This window comes from Pantherophis guttatus, chromosome 7 (assembly GCF_059756535.1).
Source record: "Pantherophis guttatus breed Tessera chromosome 7, ASM5975653v1, whole genome shotgun sequence".
NCBI lineage: Eukaryota > Metazoa > Chordata > Lepidosauria > Squamata > Colubridae > Pantherophis > Pantherophis guttatus.
Window position 1 is genome coordinate 77,611,380 of NC_142069.1, and position 22,179 is coordinate 77,633,558.

The following is a 22,179-nucleotide window of genomic DNA, read 5'->3' on the forward strand; positions in this document are numbered from 1 at the left end:
CACCTACACAGAGGCAAGACTTAGTAGACACAACAGTCCTTGAAGAAAAAATGTGCACACACATGCTATGTATTGCTTTATTAACATCGATGCATCTATGGGGTGGCTGATAAAGAGGTTAGAAATAATTCCAGAAGTCAGGCCTGGCATGCTTGCCTTGCCTTGTTATTCTTTCCAACCCAATGGAATTTTGCAAAGAAATTATGTAAGGGAGGTCAGGACTCTGTCAGCAAATAACTCTTTGAAATCTAACACAGCAGGACCAGAAATATGCCAGATTTGACTAGCAGCTACAGAGAAAAAAATCTCCCCAATGTATCTCTGTGACTTGAAATGCGGGCAATTGTTCTGTTTCTAAATCCCTCTGTTCTTCCTCTGGTGCCCAGAGAAGGAAAGAATTCCACACATCATACGGTGCACATTTTTCCAATCTCATTTACCAGCTACAACTATATAGAACTAGGTCTTGTGAAATTGCATTATTTGACTCATGGTTCAATATTAAATTGAATATATAAATCTAGAATAGATTTCCAAAGCTAGACCTCGAAGTTCCCAGTTCAGGATGCAGAAAGACAGAATTGTGTACAAATAGTCCTCAACCACAATTCAAATCAGAATCGCGGTTGCGGAGTGAAACAGTAGTTAGTCAAGATGTCATGTGACTGCCCTTGTGACCGCTTCGCTCAACAACCACAATCTCAGCACTTCGGTTGCAGTCATTAAGCAAACTTATGGATTGTTAAGCAGGCAGTCTTGAGTAAGGAGTGTGGGGTGTCGGGGGGGTGGGGGTGGGAGGGAAATCCGGGGAGATGCTGGTCAGGAGCTGAAAATCCTTCCTGACAAAATCCAAGCAGGATTTTTAGCTTGGCCTCCCCACCTGCCTGAGGCATCCATTCCTCCTTACTTTACTGTGCTGCCTTTCTGCATGGGTTTTGGCTTCCTCTCAACTCTGGGGGCTGGATGAAAGTGCTGCCTGCCAAATGATTTCTGCTCGCCTCTGTACACTAAAGGAAATTCCTTGAAAGGGTACAAGAATGGAGCTAAAATCCCCTGCTCCATTTCTGCACCCTGCCAAAGGATTTCAGCAGCCCCCGGTAGGCAGCTCTCTCTACTAGCCACAGAGATGAGAGGGAGCCACTTTAGCAGGCAGCAGTAGCTTGCAACCTTCCTTCCTGGATTTCTGAGGAAGCCAGCAGAGAAGATTGCAAATGGTGATCACATAATCATGGGGCACTAGGCAATGGGTCATAAGTACAAACAAGTTGCCAAGCACCCAGATCAGGATCCATGGGATGGTTTCTAAGGCTGTCGTACTTCTGGACTGTTGTTAAATGAACAGTCATAAATCGAGGACTACCTCTAGAAAGGGTTTAGAAGAAAATAATTGCTGAATGTTTGAAATTAGTATGAGCAAGATAGATCCTTGAGCATCATTTAGTAAAACCTAGACCTAGATCTGAATGTTAATCTTTTGTGAATTGCAATCTGAAATAATCCATTTTTCTCGGATTAGTATACAAATTTGATATATATACAACTTATCTACTTCTCTAAACCTTAATATCCAGTTTTGGTTCAAAACGTATTTTAAAAGTATACTCTATTTTTAAAAAAGCAATTTTAAACATGAGTTCCATAAAAATGATTTTGTTCTGATTTTTTTTAAAAAAAAATTAAGATTTTAAAAATTGAACACTAGAGGGAACTGAAGATTATAATTAAAGGAAAAGAGCATATAAACTTAACTTACAAGTCTAGAATGGAGCAAAATATTCTAACATTGGGCATAGTCCATTTTTTGAAAAATGGACTCAGAAACTAATAGTATCAACAGAGACATCTGTCTCTATGGAGAAATTGGGTCTAAAAGATGTTATGGAAGGGGAACAAATTTTACCTGCCAGGATTGAGACTGAGTTGAAAGTGGGTTTACAAATGGCTACAAGAATGACATGGAAAAAGATGTTACACTGAACATACAAAAGAAACTGACTGACGTCTCACAGTAATAATTAAAAGAGCTATCAAAAACATAAACTAAGAGCGTCACAGGGACAATTTAATTTACAAAAGAGGCTTATTAAAGTTTCAAACAATCTCATGAAAACAGTCAATGAAAAAAATGAAAAGAAATCAAGTACTATGACATTTGAATGTACCAAGACTGTTGGAAGTGAAAGCAAGGAATATAAAGTTGGTTTATTTGAGAAAGAATACAGAATGTAGAATAACAGAGTTGGAAGGGATCTGGGAGGGGAGTGGGAAGGGAAGGGAAGGGAGGGAGGAAGGAAAGGAGAATTGGGAAGGAAGGGAAGGAGAATTGGGAAGGAAGGAGGAAGGAAGGAAGGAAGGAAGGAAGGAAGGAAGGAAGGAAGGAAGGAAGGAAGGAAGGAAGGAAGGAAGATGAGAAGGAAGGAATGGAAATAAGGAATGGAAATGGGAAGGAAGGAAGGAAGGAAGGAAGGAAGGAAGGAAGGAAGGAAGGAGGGAAGGAAGGAAAATAAGAAGGAAGGAATGGAAATAAGAAGGAATGGAAATGGGAAGGAAAGAAGGAAAGAAGGAAGGAAGGAAGGAAGATGAGAAGGAAGGAATGGAAATAAGAAGGAAGGAGTGGAAATAAAAAGGAATGGAAACGGGAAGGAAGGAAGGAAGGAAGGAAGGAAGGAAGGAAGGAAGGAAGGAAGGAAGGAAGGAAGGAAGGAAGGAATCTAGCAAGGCTTCCAAGAGACACATTTTATTTAGCATGTGCTATCCTTATTTTGGTTAGGCCATGCTGGGTAAAAGCATAATACCATCTTTAGTTTCTAGAAAACAGTCCAACAAATTCAAATATTTTGCTAGTAAACAGTTGATTAGCTTCAAGCAGAAGGGCACAGCAGAGTGCTGTAATTATAACAGCATACTAGCTCTGTAGCCGAACTCTAGTTGGTGAGGTGCCAGGCATTAGAGAGCCAACGAGATAATGTAGGTCAGCAAAGCCAGATCACTCTATTTGAGATGATTAGCTGTCAACTGATCCATTGAAAGTGGCCTCAGCAGAAATGAAAAAAACAAAGCAAAAAAACCCAACCCATCCAGGATTCAATCTGAACAGAGTGATCTGTAGGACAGGGAACATTAAGAATCGCATGAGCTGGCTTAGAGAGGAAATACAGATGAGTTGGGTCAATGTCTGGGAGGTGAACAATTCCCCAAGCGTACGCTATTTGTTTACTCTTATCACACACAATTGGGGAACTGAAAAGGGAATTGGGAGATTATGTTGAATTTTCTTTACTATATTCTTCAGCATTCCACACAGCCGTCCTACCTTTGCTTAATTATTTTTCATTCTACAAACATTCAGCTCACTAATTAAAAATAACACCCATAAGCATATATCCAAGGCAGGAGGAGACGTATTCCATCCCCAACGAATAGTTGTCCAATCATTTCTTGAAAACCTCGAGCAATACAGCACCCATAATACCAGTAAGCAAGCTGGTTCACTGTAATTGTTGTCAGTGTCAGGAAATTCCTCCTTAGTTGCAGGATATCTCTTTAATAATCTTTGTTCCAATCTTCATTTAATTTAATCATAATCTTCATTTAATTTAGCTTATAATTAAAGAAAATGAGAAAGAAACATATATATCAAAAAGTGTAAAACAAGCAAATAAATCTGTTGATATATTAAGTTCAACGTGGAAAGAATTTCAACAACTTTGGGAGATTGCCTTTGACATGGAGTTCGATCCCCACGGGGGCTCAAGGTTGACTCAGCCTTCTATCCTTCCGAGGCAGGGTGGATAAAAATCAATGATTTTTTTAAAAAAAATCAAAAAAATCAGATTTTTTTTTTATTTAAATCGGATTTTTTGGATTTTTATCAAATTTAATAAAAAACTTTTGGGGTAAAAATCTATCATAAGATAGTTTTCTATTTAAGATACATAAATAATTTATGGAGCTCAGTTATGTAGCATGAGGCTGTATATTCTGCAACACTGGGACTATCGGTGAGTCAACAGCGGATCAAAGGAGTAGCAGAGATGACAGTTGCTCTTTAAAAATTATGATTTAAATCGAGTTGATTTAAATCAAGCCTTTTTACTAGTGATTTAAATCATGATTTAAATTGTGATTTAAATCAACTCGATTTAAATCAAATCCACCCTATTCCGAGGTCAGTAAAATGGGGACCCAGATTGTTGGGGGGCAATATGCTGACACTGTGAACCGCTTAGAGAGGGCTGTAAAGCCCTGTGAAGCGGTATATAAGTCTAGGTCCGTGATGGTGAACCTATGGCACCGCATGCCCAAAGTGGCACGTGAAGCCATGTCACCCGGCATGCACGGGCTTGCCTGTTTTTCTTCTGGGTTTCTGGTGTGCATATGTGCGCAACAATCAACTGTCCTTCGCACCCGCGGCAGTGCCGAAAACCGGTGTGCGCATGCCGGCCAACTGATTGTCGGGTGCGCATGTGTGCCAGAACCCAGAAGTTCAGCTTTTCCAGAGCGCGGCCCCAACGAGCATGTACACGTGTGACATTTCTGCGCAACCTTTTGGCCCTCGATGCCGAAAAGGTTCGCCATCACTGGTCTAGGTGCTATTACTATTAATATTGATATTGGGTTTTATTTTTATTTTATACTGTTCTGCCTCCCAAGGAATGCAGTGCATTACACCAACAGGATAATAAAAATCCTTTCAATAAACTGTTTCTGCGACCATGAAAAACAAAGTTATACAATTAAAATAAAAGTTATTTTTAAAAGGCAGTTGAAAAGACTAATCCTAGAGAAGCTGTCACCCTACAAATGGCTGGGTGAACAAACACATCTTCACTTGTCATTTAAAAACAAGGCAGCGTGGGAGCTAGTCACGCTTCCTTCACGAACTAGCCATCTCAAAACCAACTGAGGAGAAACTTTTGCAGAAACTTTTCAATATGAGGCTACTTATTCAATCTATATCAAGGTAGATATTTCCGAGCACCTTGAACGCATCTGATTTCCCCCAAATAACACAAACTTTTCCTCTTATCCAAAGAATGTTAATGTAGGTGGCTCAGTGGCTAAGATGCTGAGCTTGTTGATCAGAAAGGTCAGCAGTTCAGCGGTTCGAATCCCTAGTATAGGTCTCCTGCGTGAGCAGGGGTTTGGGCTAGATGACCTCCAGGGTCCCTTCCAACTCTCTTACTGTTATATATGTGCAATGGAATGTACGGGTGACCTTGGGCATCCTAGGCACTGCTGCCTTGGAATCAGACATGAGAGACAGGAGACACTGCTCTGACCTAGAACAGGCTCCCTTAAAAAGCAGGAAGCAGGAATTGGTCCCGGCAAAACCTCTTTTATTTACATGACTGTGAATTCCTTTCATTTCCAATCAGCAAGGTTTGTCCAAACAGTTTTTCAAAGGAATATTTCTCAATACACCTTATCTCGCTTGGCAAGCTGCCATGTAACTTGTTTCCAAATGCAGAGTAAGGCAAAACTTGGCACAGAGTCACAAACAGTACTCTTGGAACTACCAAATGAATGGTTTCCTGCAAAAGCCCCCTCACCGTTCGCTCCTCTTTTGTTTCCTATGGGAGGGGACCAATCACCTCCAAGGTGTGGCTTTACTCCCAAGTCGACCCTGCTTTCTGAGTTGTTCTTGTCTTCGGGCAGCTCTGCGCATGTGCACACTGGGAAGAGGCTCCAGCTGTTCCTCTGCTTCACTGCTGTCTATCTCCCTCTCTGCCTCCAACACATATCCCTCATCCGAGCTTTCCCCAGCCCTCAGGACTGGCCCATGTTCCTCCCCAACCTCCTCACTATCTGACTCTGCTGCCAGCTCTGCTGGCTGCCGGCGGGCCACAACAGATGCCCGAGGCTTAACTATCAGAGAAAAAAAAAAACTTAGGAAGGGCTCACCGTAATAGATCTAGTGGTTAAAAGTAATAGAAGGAAATTTGCACCTTCAGACTTGCAGGAACAGATGGGGCCCATCCCCGATGCACGTATGCGCAGAGAGGAAAGGAGAGGAGAGCAAAGGAAAACAATAAGCCGGCCCGCAAGGAAAAGCAGACGTAGACGCTAGCCAGCCCCTCCCTGGTTGGGAGAAGCCGGTTGTCGCAGACAACCATTCGCTTTTAGGATAAAGCAAGCAATTCGGATTTCTTGGCCAGGTCTGTTGGAACTAATTACGTTTGCTTTTTGTTTATTCATGTGAACATAAAGACTGTTCCTACCCTGTTTGAAAAGGGGTTTGTTTTTACTCACAAGTAAGCGGCTTAATCATTACTTGCTAAGGCTGGGTCAAAACAGTTAAGTTTGCAACTTGCGGCAGGTTCTAAAACCTTTATCAGCATACTGTACCTGGACAAAGGTTTAGATTCAACGATCTAAAAACATCTTGCTTGAACCAAGTCAGTTCTAGCAAGAGGAGGCTCAAACTTTATAAAATATTCAAAATCTTGAGAAGTCATTCTCTTCCAAATTCTGCAATAACTCACTGAGGTAAGAACTGAGAATACTCATGGGAGTGCAGCAGGGATGAAATGCTCCCAGTTCGGACCGGCTCGGGCGAGTAGGTAGCGATGGCGGCGGGCAGTTCGGAGAACCGGTAGCAAAAATCGCTGCCCCCGCCCCCCATGCCCAGCTGAGCTGTGCGATCATCAGAGCCTTTTTTTTCTTTTAAATGGCTCTGACGAGCCAAGCTGAATTGCCTGCTAACCACTAGCAAAAATCCCCCACCCCCCCCAGCTTGCTTACCTTAGCTGCTGGTCGCAACGCTTGCCTTGCTTCGCCTGCTGTAATACCTGCAATCCACTGCATCAGCAAGCAACTGAATCTCCCTGCCTGCAATCAAGCTCATCGGTGAGCAGCTCTATCTGCCTGCCTGCCTTCCTTGTACCTTCTATTGCAGGGGTCTCCAACCTCGGCAACTTTAAGACTTGTGGACTTCAACTCCCAGCAAAGCTGGCTGAGGAATTCTGGGAGTTGAAGTCCACAAGTCTTAAAGTTGCCAAGGGTGGAGACCCCTGTTCTATTGGGTAAGTTTTTTTCCCCTTTGGGAGCTTTAAAAAAAATAGTCAATTGGGGTTTTTTTTAGTTGTTCTTTTTTTAGACCTAGCCATTTAAAGTTTAGGAAGTTTTAAATTTAGCTGCTTTTATATAAAAATAAAAATAAAAATAAAAATAAAAATAAAAATAAAATAAAATAAAATAAAATAAAATAAAATAAAATAAAATAAAATAAAATAAAATAAAATAAAATAAAATAAAATAAAATAAAATAAAATAAAATAAAATAATAAAATAAAATAATAAAATAAAATAAAATAAAATAAAATAAAATAAAATAAAATAAAATAAAATAAAATAAAATAAAATAATAAAATAAAATAAAATAATATTTGTGCAGCTTTCTGAGATTTAGTGTGTTTCTGTAGTGTTTTACTCTAACTACACAATCACACAAAATCTCACAAAGCTGTATGTGGAATTTTGTGTGTGTGAAGTGTGAAAGTTGGTTTTTTGGGCTTTTTGTGGCTGTGTGAGGTTCCTGCTTGTTGCAGGGGCCATTTTGGGTCTAGCACAGCTGCTTTTACATTGTGGGTGAGCCAGTTGTGTTGTGTTGTGTTGTGTGTGTGTAAAGTGTGAAAGTTGTATTTTGGGGCTTTTTGTGGCTGTGTGAGGTTCCTGCTTGTTGCAGGGGCCATTTTGGGTCTAGCACAGCCGCTTTTACATTGTGGGTGAGCCAGTTGTGTTGTGTTGTGTTTTGTAGGTTAAAAAAGGCCAAAGAAGTGACATTGACTTGGCCACGCCCACCCAGTCACCTTACCATCAAGCTCCGCCCACTAATTAATCCACGCCCACAGAACCGGTAGCAAAAAAATTTAGATTTCACCCCTGGAATGCAGAGCATGAAGCATTTGGGAAGCTGAAAGCCATGAACCCAAGTATCACAACTTATCGGTTGAATAAGACTCTGACCCAGACCTGGACATTTTATATCTCATGGGCCACATCTTGCCCACAGGTTGTCCCAGGCCGGCATGCAGCATTAGATGGGGTATCAGTAGCAGAGGATGAGGCAGGACAGCAGAGGGCAAGGAGGCAGTGCAGCATCAGAGTGGGGCAACAGCAGCCCTTCACAAGAGTCCGAGTTTCTCATTGTGATCCCCTGGGAAAAATTAATTACCTACCCCTTTTCTCTATCCTCTAACCTGGCCAAGGACTAGAGGTGGTCCTCAACTAACAACAACAGACCATTTAGTGACCATTCAAAGTTACTATAGCGGTGAAAAAAAATGACTTATGACCGTTTTTCACATTTATGACTGTTGCAGCATCTCCATGATCGCATGATTTACATTTGGATGCTTGACAATTGACTCACATTTATGACGGTTGCAGTGTCCTGGGGGTCATGTGATCCCTTTTGGCAATCTTCCAACAAGAAAAGACAACGGAGAAGCCAGATTTACTTAACAACCATCTTACTAATTTAACAATTGCAGTGTTTCACTTCACAAATGTGGCAAGAAAAGTCATAAAATGGGACAAAGCTCACTTAACAAACTTCTCACTTAGCAACATAAATTCTGGGGTCAATTGTGGTCTTAAGTAGAGGACTGCCTGTGTTAATTTCTCCACAATCAGAACTTTTTCCTAAAGTTCTGATACAAAGGAGTCTTCTTGGTTCTTGGTTCATTCTTCAAGGTGCCATATTCGATAATGAGGTGTTGTCTCATAAAACAATGGTGTGTGTGTTAGATTAAGTGCCCCTGTGGCTCTTTATAAAGAATAAAGTAGATGAGTTTGTTGGAGATTAACTATAACAAGGAAGTACAGCACAATGAAACCTGCAAGATTGATGTCAACCCTGCTATGTAGACCAAGAAAACAGCTCCAGAAGAAGGCTAAATTGAAGCTGGCTATAGTAACCAAATCTTCCAAGTCTGATTGTGTTTTACCTCCCCCTCCTTCTTATAGAAATGCGGTGACTTAGTGGCTAAGACCCTGAGCTTGTCAAGTTTATTTAAATCAAGTTGATTTGAATCAAGCCTTTTTACTAGTGATTTAAATCATGATTTAAATCAATTTAACTTGAATCAAATCCACCCTGCTGTAAATTTACAATAAATGTAATATTAGTACTCATGTGTTGAGTTTCCCGTCCAGACAACAGCATCTCCCACCATTGCCAAGACTGCCTACCAACTAGAAGTCAATGGCCAGTGACCTCATGAGCATCCAAAACAGAGATGGCAAGACGCCATCAACAAAGATATGCAAACTGCGGGACTGCACCCTGGAGACACAGCTGACTGTGCAAAGTGACGCTCAATGATCCAAAAAGCGGACCCTGCACCTGTGGGAATATGCTAGGAAGAAGAAGAAGATGGGTTGGGTTTCCCGTTTGAACTACCTCGAAGGGCCGACGCACTATCCCTTCTTCACAACAAATGGGCAGATAAAGGATTGCTGCTGGATTTTTATCCAGCAGCAAAATTTTATAAATTTTGGAGTTTTTAGTATACTGTAGATGTTACTTTCAGGGATACGATGGAATCAAATATATCAATCCTGCTATTCCTTCTATTTAGCAGATTTGTACACTTTTCATTTTTTCCTTACCACATCAATTATATCTTGCCACAAAATAGTTAAACAAACTAATGCTCTATCCCTTTCCAGTTTCAAGAATAATTACTTAGATGCCATTCCTTGTTTATTTGTACATTGGAACCAGAGATTTATGGTGTTTGGGAGAACGTTCCAAAAATATCCTGCTTTGGCTTCAAAGAGTTTTTACTTAATTCAGTTGCAATTCACTTAGTTATCCAAAATGTTATAGCAATATAGCATCTCCTTGTGTTACTTGTCTTGCAAGCAGTTTTAGATATTTACTGCAGTCCTTTTCTGTCTTTTAATACTTATAGCTTAATTTTATACTGTACATAATTAAAAGAGTATACTTGAAAATATATCAAATACATGAATTCATTGTGTGTGCCAGGACCAATAAATTTGATAAATAGAAATTAAATGCACAATCTAAACAAAGCCAAACTAGTCTTAAGCCCCAACGCTTAAACCATTACACAAAAACCCTTACTACCCTTACTAAAAGAACTATGTTAATAACAAATTCTAAAAATGAGCTTTTTTAATCATAACCCAATTCCTGCTTCTATTCAATCATTAAAATATTCTGAATTTATACTGAATGGAAAGCAAACTAGTTTGGAGATTATTGTGTGCCTACTTCTGACTAAGCAAAGTAATCTTCTCTCCTGAGCTATTCTTGAAAACTTCTTTCTAATCATGACTTCAAATTATAAATAGGGAAACTTAAAATATATACCTTAGCCAGAATGACAGGATCATGTCAATTAAAAACATAGTGTCAACTAATAATGATAGATAGATAGATGATAGATAGATGATAGATAGATAGATAGATAGATAGATAGATAGATAGATAGGAGAGAGAGAGAGGGAGGGAGGGAGGGAGGGAGAGGGAGAGGTGAGAGGGAGGGAGGGAGGGAGTGTGTGTGTGTGTGTGTGTGTGAGAGAGAGAGAGAGAGAGAGAGAGAGAGAGAGAGAGGGAGGGAGGGAGGGAGGGAGAGGAAGAACAAACAAACTCAATTTCTTTGTACTTACGGAGAAAGTGCTTTTCCAGCAAGGCAATTTCCAAGTGGCCTTTGATCTCATTTAATCTGTCAGACTCTGTTCTGTTGTAATCGGGAACTCCTGTAGCCATGATGACAGTCCCAGGACCAGCCTACGGAGGGAGGGAGGAAGGGGAGGGGGTTATAAGAAAAGAGAGGAGATGCTGGCAGCTCAGAAACTAATCTCTGAAGGAAATAAAAAAAAAGCAAGAGCATCCACACAACCCTCTCATACACACTCCAAAATGAAAATATAAAGGAGTACATAAGCAATGGTTATTTTTATTTACTAGTTACAAGAGCTGGGCAGAGCCACAAACCTTTTGCACAGCATTAGGCTGCTGACATGAATCAATGGAAGCTTATGAAAGGAACTGTATTTCTCTCATAGCGTGTCTCGCATCATTGCGCCTGCTCAGACCTCTACAGCAAATGCTTTGATTTCTGCAGCACGAAACGTCATTATCTAAACTCCGTTCTGATTGGCTAGAAGCCTGCTCCAAATAAGGATCCTTCAGAGTCAATTATGGGCCATGGTTTCAAAAGGGCCATTTAAACAATTACGAAGTCTGTAAACTGAAGTGTGCAGGCACTCAGGATAAATCCTTTCTCAGGCATATGCAAGAAGAGTTTGCAGCACAGGGCAAGGAAGAAGAGAAAGGGGAGCAGGGAGGGTGAGGAGAGGGGGGGGGGAAACTTGTAAGGTTTAAGATTCCTACCACTGTAATATCCTTGAGAGATTAACTTTAAAAAAAAGATACGTAGAGAGAGAGAATAGGACAGATAATGCAGCATTGCAAAGAGATTTATATGCTCATGTAAATTTGGGAACAAATAAAAATAAATTATTGGGGTGTTAATATAAAGAGCCTTGGTACTACAGTGGTTTAAAGCACCCTGTTATTAACACAGCTGCCTGCAATTTACTGCTGGTTCGAATCTCTCCAAGGCTCAAGGTTGACTCAGCCTTCCATCCTTTCTAAGGTAGGTTAAATGAGGACCCAGTTTGTGGGGGCAATAAGCTGACTTTGTATAAATATACAAAAGTATGAAGGCTATTGCTTAACGCACTGTAAGCCGCCCTGAGTCTCCGGAGAAAGGCGGCATATAAATCAAATTAAAAAAAAAAAAAAAAAACACCCGTGTTTGTGTGGGCATCAATTTCCAAGCAAGACAGAAGCAGGAACTGGGCATGGCTAGTCTTAGTGAAGAGAAGGACCAGGGGAGACATGATAGCAGTCTTCCAATATTTGAGGAGCTGCCACAGAGAGGAGGAGGGGGTCAAGCTATTTTCCAAAGCACCCGAAGGCCAGACAAAGAATAATGGCTGGAAACTGAACAAGGATAGATTCAACCTGGAAATAAGGAGAAATTTTCTGACAGTGAGAACAATCAACCGATGGAACAGCTTGCCCTAAAATCAGGGGTTCTCAAACTACGGCCTCTGGACTAGATATCTGCAATGAATGTTAGTATTGCTGCAGAGAGTCTCCCCCTTCGGGGTCTTCTTGTGTGGGTCGGAGGGCGGAAGAAATTCTGACTTGGGGATCTGCTTTTGCCCCCTGGTGCGGGGCTTTGGGCGAAGACTGGAGGGAAGCGCCACTGGTGGCGAAGAGCCTGAGACCCTTGTTCCAATGGGACTGCATCATGGCCTGGAACTGGCTGACCATCTCAGCCCGCTGAGCATCTCAGGTGCCGGTACCTGGCCTTGCACTCCTGCAGGTCTTCCCTCTGTTTGGAAAGCCTATGCTCGTACTCCTCAGTGAGGTGCTTCTGCTGAGCTTCCTTCTCAGTCAGATCCGATTTGAACTGAGCCAGCTGTTTTGCCAATTCTTTCTCCTGGTGGCTACTTAGCTCCAACAACTGCTTCCTGTTGGGGCCTTAAGGAGCCCAGGGGGGCAGGCGAGGAGTAGCTGGGATGGGAAGGGCGAGCAGAGGCTGGCAAGGTACTCCTCGACACGAGTGGACATTGAGTTGGCCATGACCACGCAGTCACATGACCACCTTGCCATGCCCACCCAGCTTGTCATTAGCAGATCATATTAGTGGTCCGCAGGATTTTAAATTATGAATTTAGTGGTCCCTGAAGTCCGAAAGGTTGGGGGCTTCTGGTGTAGACCATTTCTGTAGACCAATGGTGTAGACCTATACCATTAGGTTGGACTAGATGACCTACGAGGTCCCTTCCAACTCTGTTAATCTGTAATTCTGGTTGTAAAAAAAATGCTTTTAAAATCCTCTGATGATCCCAGCTGAGCCGTGCGATCATCAGAGGCTTTTTTTTACTTTTAAAAGCATTTTTTCGGCTGAAGAGGTTGTAGAGGTTTTATTTTTTAAAAAATATAAATAAAAAAAGCCTCTGATGATTGCCCGGCTCAGCTGGGAAGGGTGGGGGGCAGGGATTTTTGCTACCGATTCTCCGAACCATCTGCCTCCCTCGCTACCAGATCGGGTGATCCGGTCCGAATCGGGAGCATTTCACCCCTGGAATAGCACATTTAAGTATAGTGAAGCTTATCTCAGATGCAATGCAAAAACTTCAGATTTAAGAGCTTTTAATTTTATAGTGGGGTATTTTGTTTCGATGCATTCAATATACATATATCTAGAAACTGACCCCCCCCCCAACTTTTTAGGAATATGAATTCCTATGCAATCCTTTTATTTGTGTCTCTATGTTAAAAAGGAAATCAAAATCACTCCTGTTTTTGTCTTTTTTCTTGTTTTCTGGAAGATTAGCTATGCAACCATCTGTGGAAAATCACATTGTGTCATCAAGAGCTGACCTAACAGTAAATAGGCGGGTAGGTTAGTGTCATTTTGAAAGGCTAAAATTGCACTCCATTATCTGCTTCAATGCTTTTACTGTGTTCTGAGAAATGGCGATACTTCAAAAGCAGCCACTGGGAATTCACAAGTATTTCTGCCACTGAAATCAGGGTTAAAAGTACGCAGATTGAGGACTATCAAAGTAATCTAGACTCAATATAACAGAATAATTCCACAGTCAGTTCTAATCCCCATCCCCTATTAATTACAAGAGGCAATGTTTTAATAATAAAAATGATGAAACAAGTTGTATTTTGGGCTTTTATTTTAACCCCAAATTCCTATGTTCCCATCAGTCTGATTTTCTTATTAACACACCCGGCCGCACAAATGGAAAGTTACACTTGCTTAGCACTTATCTTTGTCCCCATAAGATATTAATCTAACTGCACAGTATTTTAGACATGTCAATGCACAGTTCTTAGAAGGTGAAGCAGAAATGACTTTAAATTATAAATGAAGGCAAGGGTTTCACATAATTACTGAGGAAAAGGACATTTAGCATGCCTGTTCAGAAGTAAGTATCCTGGGTTCGTTGCCTTCCCAAGCTAGAATTTTATATTGATTTATCTAGGAGTAGGACTCAAGGAACTCAGTCAAGCTTAATTCTGAGCCAGACTATTTAACAGGAACAATCCGTTCCTCCAGAGTCACCTTCTCTTTTCTAATTTTGAAAACTGCACAACTTATTAATAATTTGAGAAAGGAATCACATAAAAGCTGCAATGCAAGCCCTACATAAAGCTTTATGTAATTAAACCTATGGTTTCTCCCAAGCCTGTAAGTGCTGGCGGAGTTGATCTATTATGGGTTCCTATTACGTAAACAATGTTATCTATCAGGACCCAAATGGGGCCTTGGAGGTGCCCTTTCCATTTAGCTGTCCCAGCCTTTTGAAATAGCCTTCCATCTGAAATTTAAGGGAGTCCTCACCCTTCTAGCCTTTCAGAAGCCATGAGGACCAGGCTCATTACATAAGCATTAGGCTAAAATGGGGGGTTGAGTCAGAAGGTTAATAGTTTGGTTGGTCTGGTGCCTGGTGAAAAGGATTGCTCTGTTTTTATTCTATTGCTTTTATCGATCGTTGTGAGATGAGGTAATGGGTATTGGGAATGGCTTTGGGAGGTAGAAGGAATGGGCCACTACCAAGGCAACACTTAGATTTTTCATTTGTTGAGGTTGGCCCAAAAAATAATGGTTTACATTCCAGGGGTCTAAGGGCCTGGAAGATGTCATCTCGGAGCTACATATAGTTGAAAGCATATAATCTTTCAAAGCTCTTGTAGAACAGAGGAACTACCAGAAGACTCTGGTACTTGATATTGCTCTAATCTACTAAAAGAGGGGAAATGGATCCTGGAAACCATCAACACCAGCTGTCTACAATTAAAGTAAGATCGAATCTCGCCAGGCTCAAGGTTGACTCAGCCTTCCATCCTTTCTAAGGTAGGTAAATTGAGGACCCAGTTTGTGGGGGCAATAAGCTGACTTTGTATAAAAATATACAAAAGTATGAAGGCTATTGCTTAACGCACTGTAAGCCACCCTGAGTCTCCAGAGAAGGGCGGCATATAAATCGAATTTAAAAAAAACAAAAAAAAAACTAGTCAGCTTGACATCAAAACCTAGGAAAATCCTGGGAAAAAATAATCAAGTGGAGAATTTGTGAGGCAATTACAAGAAGAACAAATGGGTTAGTTAAAAGCAGATCATGCCAGACAAATGTTATTGCCTTCTTTGACTAAATTATTGGATCAGGGAAATGCTATGGACATATGTAGTATATTTTGACTTTGGTTAGGCATTTGACAAAATAGACCAGAGCCTACTTCTTGGTGAGAGAACAATGTGGAATAGACAGAACCACCAAGAGATGGATTTGCAGTTGGCTGACCCACACCCAACATGTAGGCTTCGATGGAACCATATCTATAGGGGGAAAGCATGCAGTGGGGCACCTCAAGCTTCATGGGCCCGGTGCTCTTCAACATTATCATAAATGATCTAGATGAGGAGCTATAAAGCGAATTCATCAAACTTGCAGAAATCTCTAAGCTGGGGGGGTAGGGACATTGCTAACAAGATAAACTCAAGATTCAGAAAGAACCTAACAAACTTAAACACTGGGCAACAAGATGCAGTTCAGTGTGAGAAATGTAAGGTCCTGCACCTAGGCATGAAAAACGAAATGCATAGGTATAGAATAGGCAGTAACTGACTCAACAGTAATAACTGAGAGGGGGATCTAGGTGTTTTAGTGAACCACCTAGTATGAGCCAGCAATGTGCTGCAGCTGCCAAAAAATACAATGCAGTTCTAGGCTGTATCAACACAAGGATAGTGTCTTGATCATGAGGAGTGATAATACTGTTTTATACTGCACAAGTGAGGTCACAGAGAAGAGCAACAAAGATGAAAAGGCATCTGGAGGTTAAAACATATGATAAATGGTTAAGGGAACTAGGTAGATCTAGCCTATCAAAGAGAAGAGGCTAACACAGAGAAAAGAGGGCCAAGAGCCTGGTGGCGCAGCAGACTAATAGCCTGTTATTAAATCCAGCTGCCTGCAATTACTGCATGTTCGAATCTCACCAGGCTCAAGGTTGACTCAGCCTTCCATCCTTTCTAAGGTAGGTAAATTGAGGACCCAGTTTGTGGGGGCAATAAGCTGACTTTGTATAAATATACAAAAGAATGAAGGCTATTGCTTAACGCATTGTAAGCCGCCCTGAGTCTCCGGAGAAGGGCGGCATATAAATCAAATTAAAAAAAAAAAAAACTTGTTCTCCAAGGCACCTGAGGGCAGGACAAGAACTAATGGGTGGAAGCTTGTTAAAAAGATATGAAACTTAGAACTTTCTAAGGAGAAATGTCTTGATAGTGAGGACAATCAATGGAACAAGTTGATTCCAGGAGTTGTGGGTGCTCATTACTGGAGGTTTTCAAGAATAGACTAGACAACCATTTGTCCAAGATCATCTAAGATCTCCTGCCTTGAGCATGGGAGGGTTCAACTAGAAGACCTCCAAGATCTCTTCAAGCCCTTGGGGTTGGTTTGGGCCTGCCCCTGACAGACGGCACTATTACTATATTATTTATGTTATGTTTCGTTCATTTTTAATGCATTGCGTGTGGTTTCTTGTATGCTGGTCAAAACCAGTTTGAACTGGAATGGAACAGAAATCTTAATGCTGTAATGAATAAATAATTGAAAAAAATGTCAGCCTCAGGATGTAGATCAGTTCGATAAATCAAATCCACATTAAGACTAAAATGGCTTTTTTATTAAGATTGGCTATAGAAACAGAATCATCCAAGTCTGACTGTTTTATTTCTTCTCTTCGTTATACTCATGTGAATTAGGGGGACAAACGTCTAAGATGTTTACACATACTTTCTTCGTTGTTTAGGCTTAAGCAATGTTTGCTTGTTGCCTTTGTAATGGATCTCCCCTCTCTGTAAGGCTCTACACTTTATTCTCTACATTTCTCTTTATTGTCTACACTTAACACAGCTGTTGGGCCAAAGCAACCACACCAGAGGTGGGTTTCAGCAGGTTCTGACTAGTTCTGGAGAACCGGTAGTGGAAATTTTGAGTAGTTCAGAGAACCAGTAGTAAAAATTCTGACTGGCCCCGCCCCCATCTATTCTCTGCCTCCCAAGTCCCAGCTGATCGGGAGGGAATGGGGATTTTGCAGTAACCTTCCCCTGGAGTGGGGTGGGAATGGAGATTTTACAGTATCCTTCCCTTCCCTTGCCATGTCCAAGCCACGCCCACCAAGCCACCAGCTTTGAAACAGAGATGAGCAAAGACCACCAGCTTTGAAACAGAGATGAGTCAGGAACGACTAGCACATATGTCCGAGGGGAACCTTTACCTTTACCTAAAGACTCAAAACTAATTCTGCACTTGAGGCGTCCCCCTTTCCTGGCTGAGTGTTTCCCAACAGCAGCTCAAATCAGAAGTTGGTAGGGCTGATTAACATTTGGAATTAAAAACAAAAAACATTCTTTCAAGCATGCCAGGGTGCATATGGACCTCTACTATCCACAACACCGTGGACATGTCTTTTCCTGACACTGCTTCAACTGCAGAGGAAAATCCCAGGAAAAGATGCAGCTGCTTTAATGAACTGTCTGCAAGTGCTAAATTAACATCCTGATACGTTACCCAAATGCCCTTTTGTCCCTCAAGTCCAAGTGACATACTGCCGTAGAAGTTAACACTGCAACTGTCACTGTTTTATAAATTTCAGTCTTTTTCTGATTGGGGAGCTTTTTTTAGCACTTCATGTGCTATAAGGCAAAAGAGAAGTGTTTCAACAATTAATATTCTATCCTTCAGTTAAAAATTGTCAGAGAGGAAATTATGCAACACCTAGTTTTAAGAGACAGAGGAACAATTAAATCTAGCAGCGCCAACATTAATTAAACTTCAACAAAATGTTGGAAAGCTTCTATACCTAACAAGCCTCTATTCTATATTTGGTGCAAAAATCTTTTTCTCCAGTTACATCCACCCACCATATTATGCAATGATTCACAACAGTCAGATTGCAAAAATGGGGGAGTCTGAAAAGCTGCAAGAGAAATTTCACTTATTTCACTGATATGTAGCCAGCTTACTAGCATCCAGATATGACAACAAAAGCAATGTTCCTTGAAATACTTGAAATCCTAAATTGCATTAACAGAGGGATACAATCAAGATCAAGTGAGGTACTAATACCACTGTATAAAGCCTTAGTAAGATCACACCTAGAGTACTGCATCCAGTTTTGGTCACCACTCTATAAAAAAGATGTTGAGACTCTAGAAAGAGTGCAGAGAAGAGCAACCAAGATGATTAGAGGACTGGAGGCTAAAACATATGATGAATGGTTGCAGGAACTGGGCATGGCTAGTCTAGTGGGGAGAAGGACCAGGGGTGACATGATAGCAGTGTTCCAATATTTGAGAGGCTGCCACAGAGAGGAGGGGAACAACCTATTTTCCAAGACACCTGAAGGCCAGACAAGGAATAATGGATGGAAATTGATCAAGGAGAGATTCAAACTAGAAATAAGGAGACAATATCTAACAGTGAGAACAATCAACCAATGGAACAGTTTGCCTTCAGAAGTTGTGGGAGCTTCATCACTGGAAGCTTTCAAGAAGAGACTGGACTGCCATCTGTCAGAAACGGCATAGTGTCTGCTATTAATCTGTATCTGTATCTACTTTTACATATATTTGTTTATACACACATACAAACTTTTTATACCACCTACCTCAAGAGACTTGGGGCCATTAAAATAACAATTCCCACACGAACAAAAATCCCCAACGCAACAAATCCCCAAAATATAACAGAGTTAACCTGAATCCCCCATCAACACCAAATTTTTAATGGAATATGCAGTTTCCAGAAACTACAAAACTATAGAACACTCTTTCAGGCCACTATTGAGAAGGAATGCTTTCAGAGCCTCATCTCAAATAGGTGGGACTTTTTATTTATTTATTTATTTATTATTTTTTATTTATTTATTTTATTTCTATACCGCCCTTCTCCCGAAGGACTCAGGGCGGTGTACAGCCTAATTAAAAACACAAAGACAGACAATATTTAAAAATAATTAAAATTATTAAATAATAGGCCCGATTTCTAAAACCCCAAATTTAAAATCCCATTTAAAACCAATTAAAATCTTTATATTGATAGCCCAGCCTGGCTTTTACCTTCTTGAGATGGATGCAGAGAATAAGAGAAATGAGTGCTGAAAATAAGAGAACTGGTTCTGGAGATACGCAGAGGCTTAGCCACAAAGAGATTTGAAAGTTAAGAACAGATCTGATTATACCAGAAATGTAAAAAAAAAAAAAAAAAAAGCTTCTGACACGTGATGATTAAGATGCTGGAGTGATACAAAGAAGACTCACATTCAATCAAATGTCTGGAAGCCCACTTGATGACTTTGAGCCAGTCATTAATTCAGATGAACCTTTTTCAAAGGGTTATTATTGTAGGGGAAAATGAGAAAAAAAAATAATATAGCACTTTCTAAACGTCCTGGATGAATGGTGGAATGTAAATATAATAAATAAAATATTTCCTGTGTTAATTCAGTGCTTTGGGTCTGTCATGAGTTGTCTGGTTTTGGCTTAATCATTAAATAAATTCAGCCACTGTGTTTGGTAAACCTGGTTTATGAGATATGGTGATATGCGAACTCAGTCAGTTGTGACTTATTCAATAAAAATTTAGGGAGCTCTGTGAACAGGGTCATTTAAAGAAACATTTTAACACCCATAAAGTTTTTGCAATAAAGCTTTAGGGAAGGGGGAAAAAACCACTCAAGAGTTTCAACTAATCTCAAAGTTAACAAATAAAAATAAAACATGAACCTAAAACACATACAAAAGAATCAGAAAGAAATAAAATGTTTTTAGTTTTGTGAGAAAACCAACAACAGGGAAAACAAACTTAATACCAATAACAATACCAGTTTTGAGAATGCTTTGCTTTGATGAACCTTCCAACTCACCTTTCAAGGTCACCTCATTGGAGTCAATATAAGAGCTCATCTATCCACTTTTCTTTTCATGACATGGCAGAGAGCAAGTTATTTTTAACTAAGGAGTTTGGAACAAGCAAGTCCACAACATTTTAGAACAGCCACTAGAAAGATCTCGTTACTTTCACCCTGCTTTGAATGTAAAAACCTGTATCCTATTAGTACAATTTAGCTGCCTTTGGCTGCTCCAGACTTAAAAGTCCATGTTGGTTCAAATAAAATGAAGATATTACTTTATTTTAAAGTAAAGATATTACATTTTTACTAAAACATAAATATAATAATAATGATCTTTAAACATAATAAAGATATGTTTTTACATTTCATTATTCTTCAAACCTGAAATTAGAAAAAAAAATCAAGTTTGGCTGTAATCTCTCTGGCAAAGAAACTCTTCTCTCAAGATCCAATACAGACTTTCAATATAGATTCCTATCTCAGAAAGATGAGATATGGAAAGACCAAAGTCACTTCCCTTTACATTTACATTTTTGATTTTCAGGGGATCTCCAGATCTCATCAGTATATAGGCAGCAAGAAAGATAAAATATGCCATCCTCCTCCTAACAACTGTTTGCATCAAATTCCAAATTCTTTATAACTATATTTAGATACAAACGAATATATTACTGCATGCATAGAGTATGCAGCCCAATATTTTAGTTTGTTTTGTTTTATTTATTTGTGAAATGTATAAAACCGCCTCACAATTTGTGAGTACATCAATAATTTTTTTTTAAAAAACCAAATTAAATCAAAAGATATAGACATAGCCTAGTCTGAGTGCAATATATCCCTCTGTAAGAAAATTTCCAGATATACTGAAATATAATTCCCAATAATATCAACTAATATTGGATGGGCAAACAATTCATGAATTCTTCAGGAAAACAAAACATAGCTAAGCATAATGTATAGTTGGGGACCAACAAGAAAAATTAAACTAGGAAACACAATTTTAGTTTAAATTATTTTGTAAGGATTTAATTTTATGGCCTCAGGGAGGATGCACAAGGAGCCATAGGATTTTGGTGGGTTCCATTTTTATAAGTCAAGAAGGAAAATATTCTGCCCTTGAAATGTATGTCATAGTTTCAGTGAAAAAAATCCATCACTGCTGTTTTTCATAGCACTAAAAGGAAGCCATCTGAAATGGCTTTCCTTAGTCAAAAAAACTTCATATCCATCAGTTCCAAAGCACTCATATTACACCCAGCTATCCTGAGAATTAATGGAAAGAATATTTAATAAATTCCTTCTTCCCTCCAAAAATGAATGCCGCTGAAAGGTAACAAGGCAAAAATACTCCATCCATCTTTGCTTTCCATGCTATAGGCCAGTGTGGTGAACCTTTTACTCACTGAGTGTCGAACAGGTACTCCATCTGCTCATGTGCACTGTGCGCCAGTATTCTCTCACGCATGTGCAAATGCGCGCACCTGCAGGAGAGCTCCAAAGACCAGCTGGGTCCCCTGAATTGCACGCATGCGCACCGGACACCAGCTGGGGCACACGCACATGCGCAGCTGCAGGTGAGTTGGCCAACAGCTCGCATGTCCGAAAAGATGGCTCTGTGTACCACCTCGGGCACGTATGCCATAGGTTCACCATCACAGCTATAGGCCTAGTAAAGTTTTGAACGTGTACTTCTTCTGCCACAGGTTCTCCATCCATTCAGATTGCTCAGGTTGGTTTCTTCAAAATAGGCAACAGCAATAAAACGTGCAAACATCTTAAATACTTACAGGGTCTCTCAGTTCATCGTAGCCTGATGTACGAGGTATTTTCATAGGGATTTCATCTCCACATTCAGTATCTGAAGCACTGGGAGACTCAGCTAAGTCCGGGAACTCATCTCTCTTATGTCCTCTGAACCTTATTTTGTCCAACCTCTTTAGCATGTTCAGCACTGCACCTTTCTGCTTTATCTTAACATGACGGTTGGAGTCCCTGAAGAACACAAAGGGGAAAAAGAAAGGAAAGCATAAGATTATTATCAGGACATGTATTTAACATACTGTATTTTTCCGAGTATAAGACGCACCGGAGTATAAGACACACCTTAGTTTTTTGGGGAGGAAAATAAGAAAAAAGCTGATTGGCGGGTGGATCAGTCTCCTGGAATACCCCCAATCAGCTGT

At 40.3% G+C, this 22,179-nt stretch overlaps 1 protein-coding gene across 3 annotated transcripts in view; it reads right to left on the minus strand.

The window, feature by feature from the left end:
- The window catches only part of GRAMD4 (GRAM domain containing 4), a 91,924-nt gene that overhangs the window by 34,250 nt on the left and 35,495 nt on the right, over positions 1–22,179 (minus strand). For all 3 annotated transcript variants that reach the window (XM_060684153.2, XM_087874266.1, XM_060684154.2), the window contains exons 2-3: positions 21,784–21,988; positions 10,645–10,765 (exon numbers count right to left, since the gene is read on the minus strand). In XM_060684153.2, coding sequence (XP_060540136.1) covers positions 10,645–10,765; positions 21,784–21,988 — 326 coding nt within the window. The remainder of the gene's footprint in view (positions 1–10,644; positions 10,766–21,783; positions 21,989–22,179) is intronic.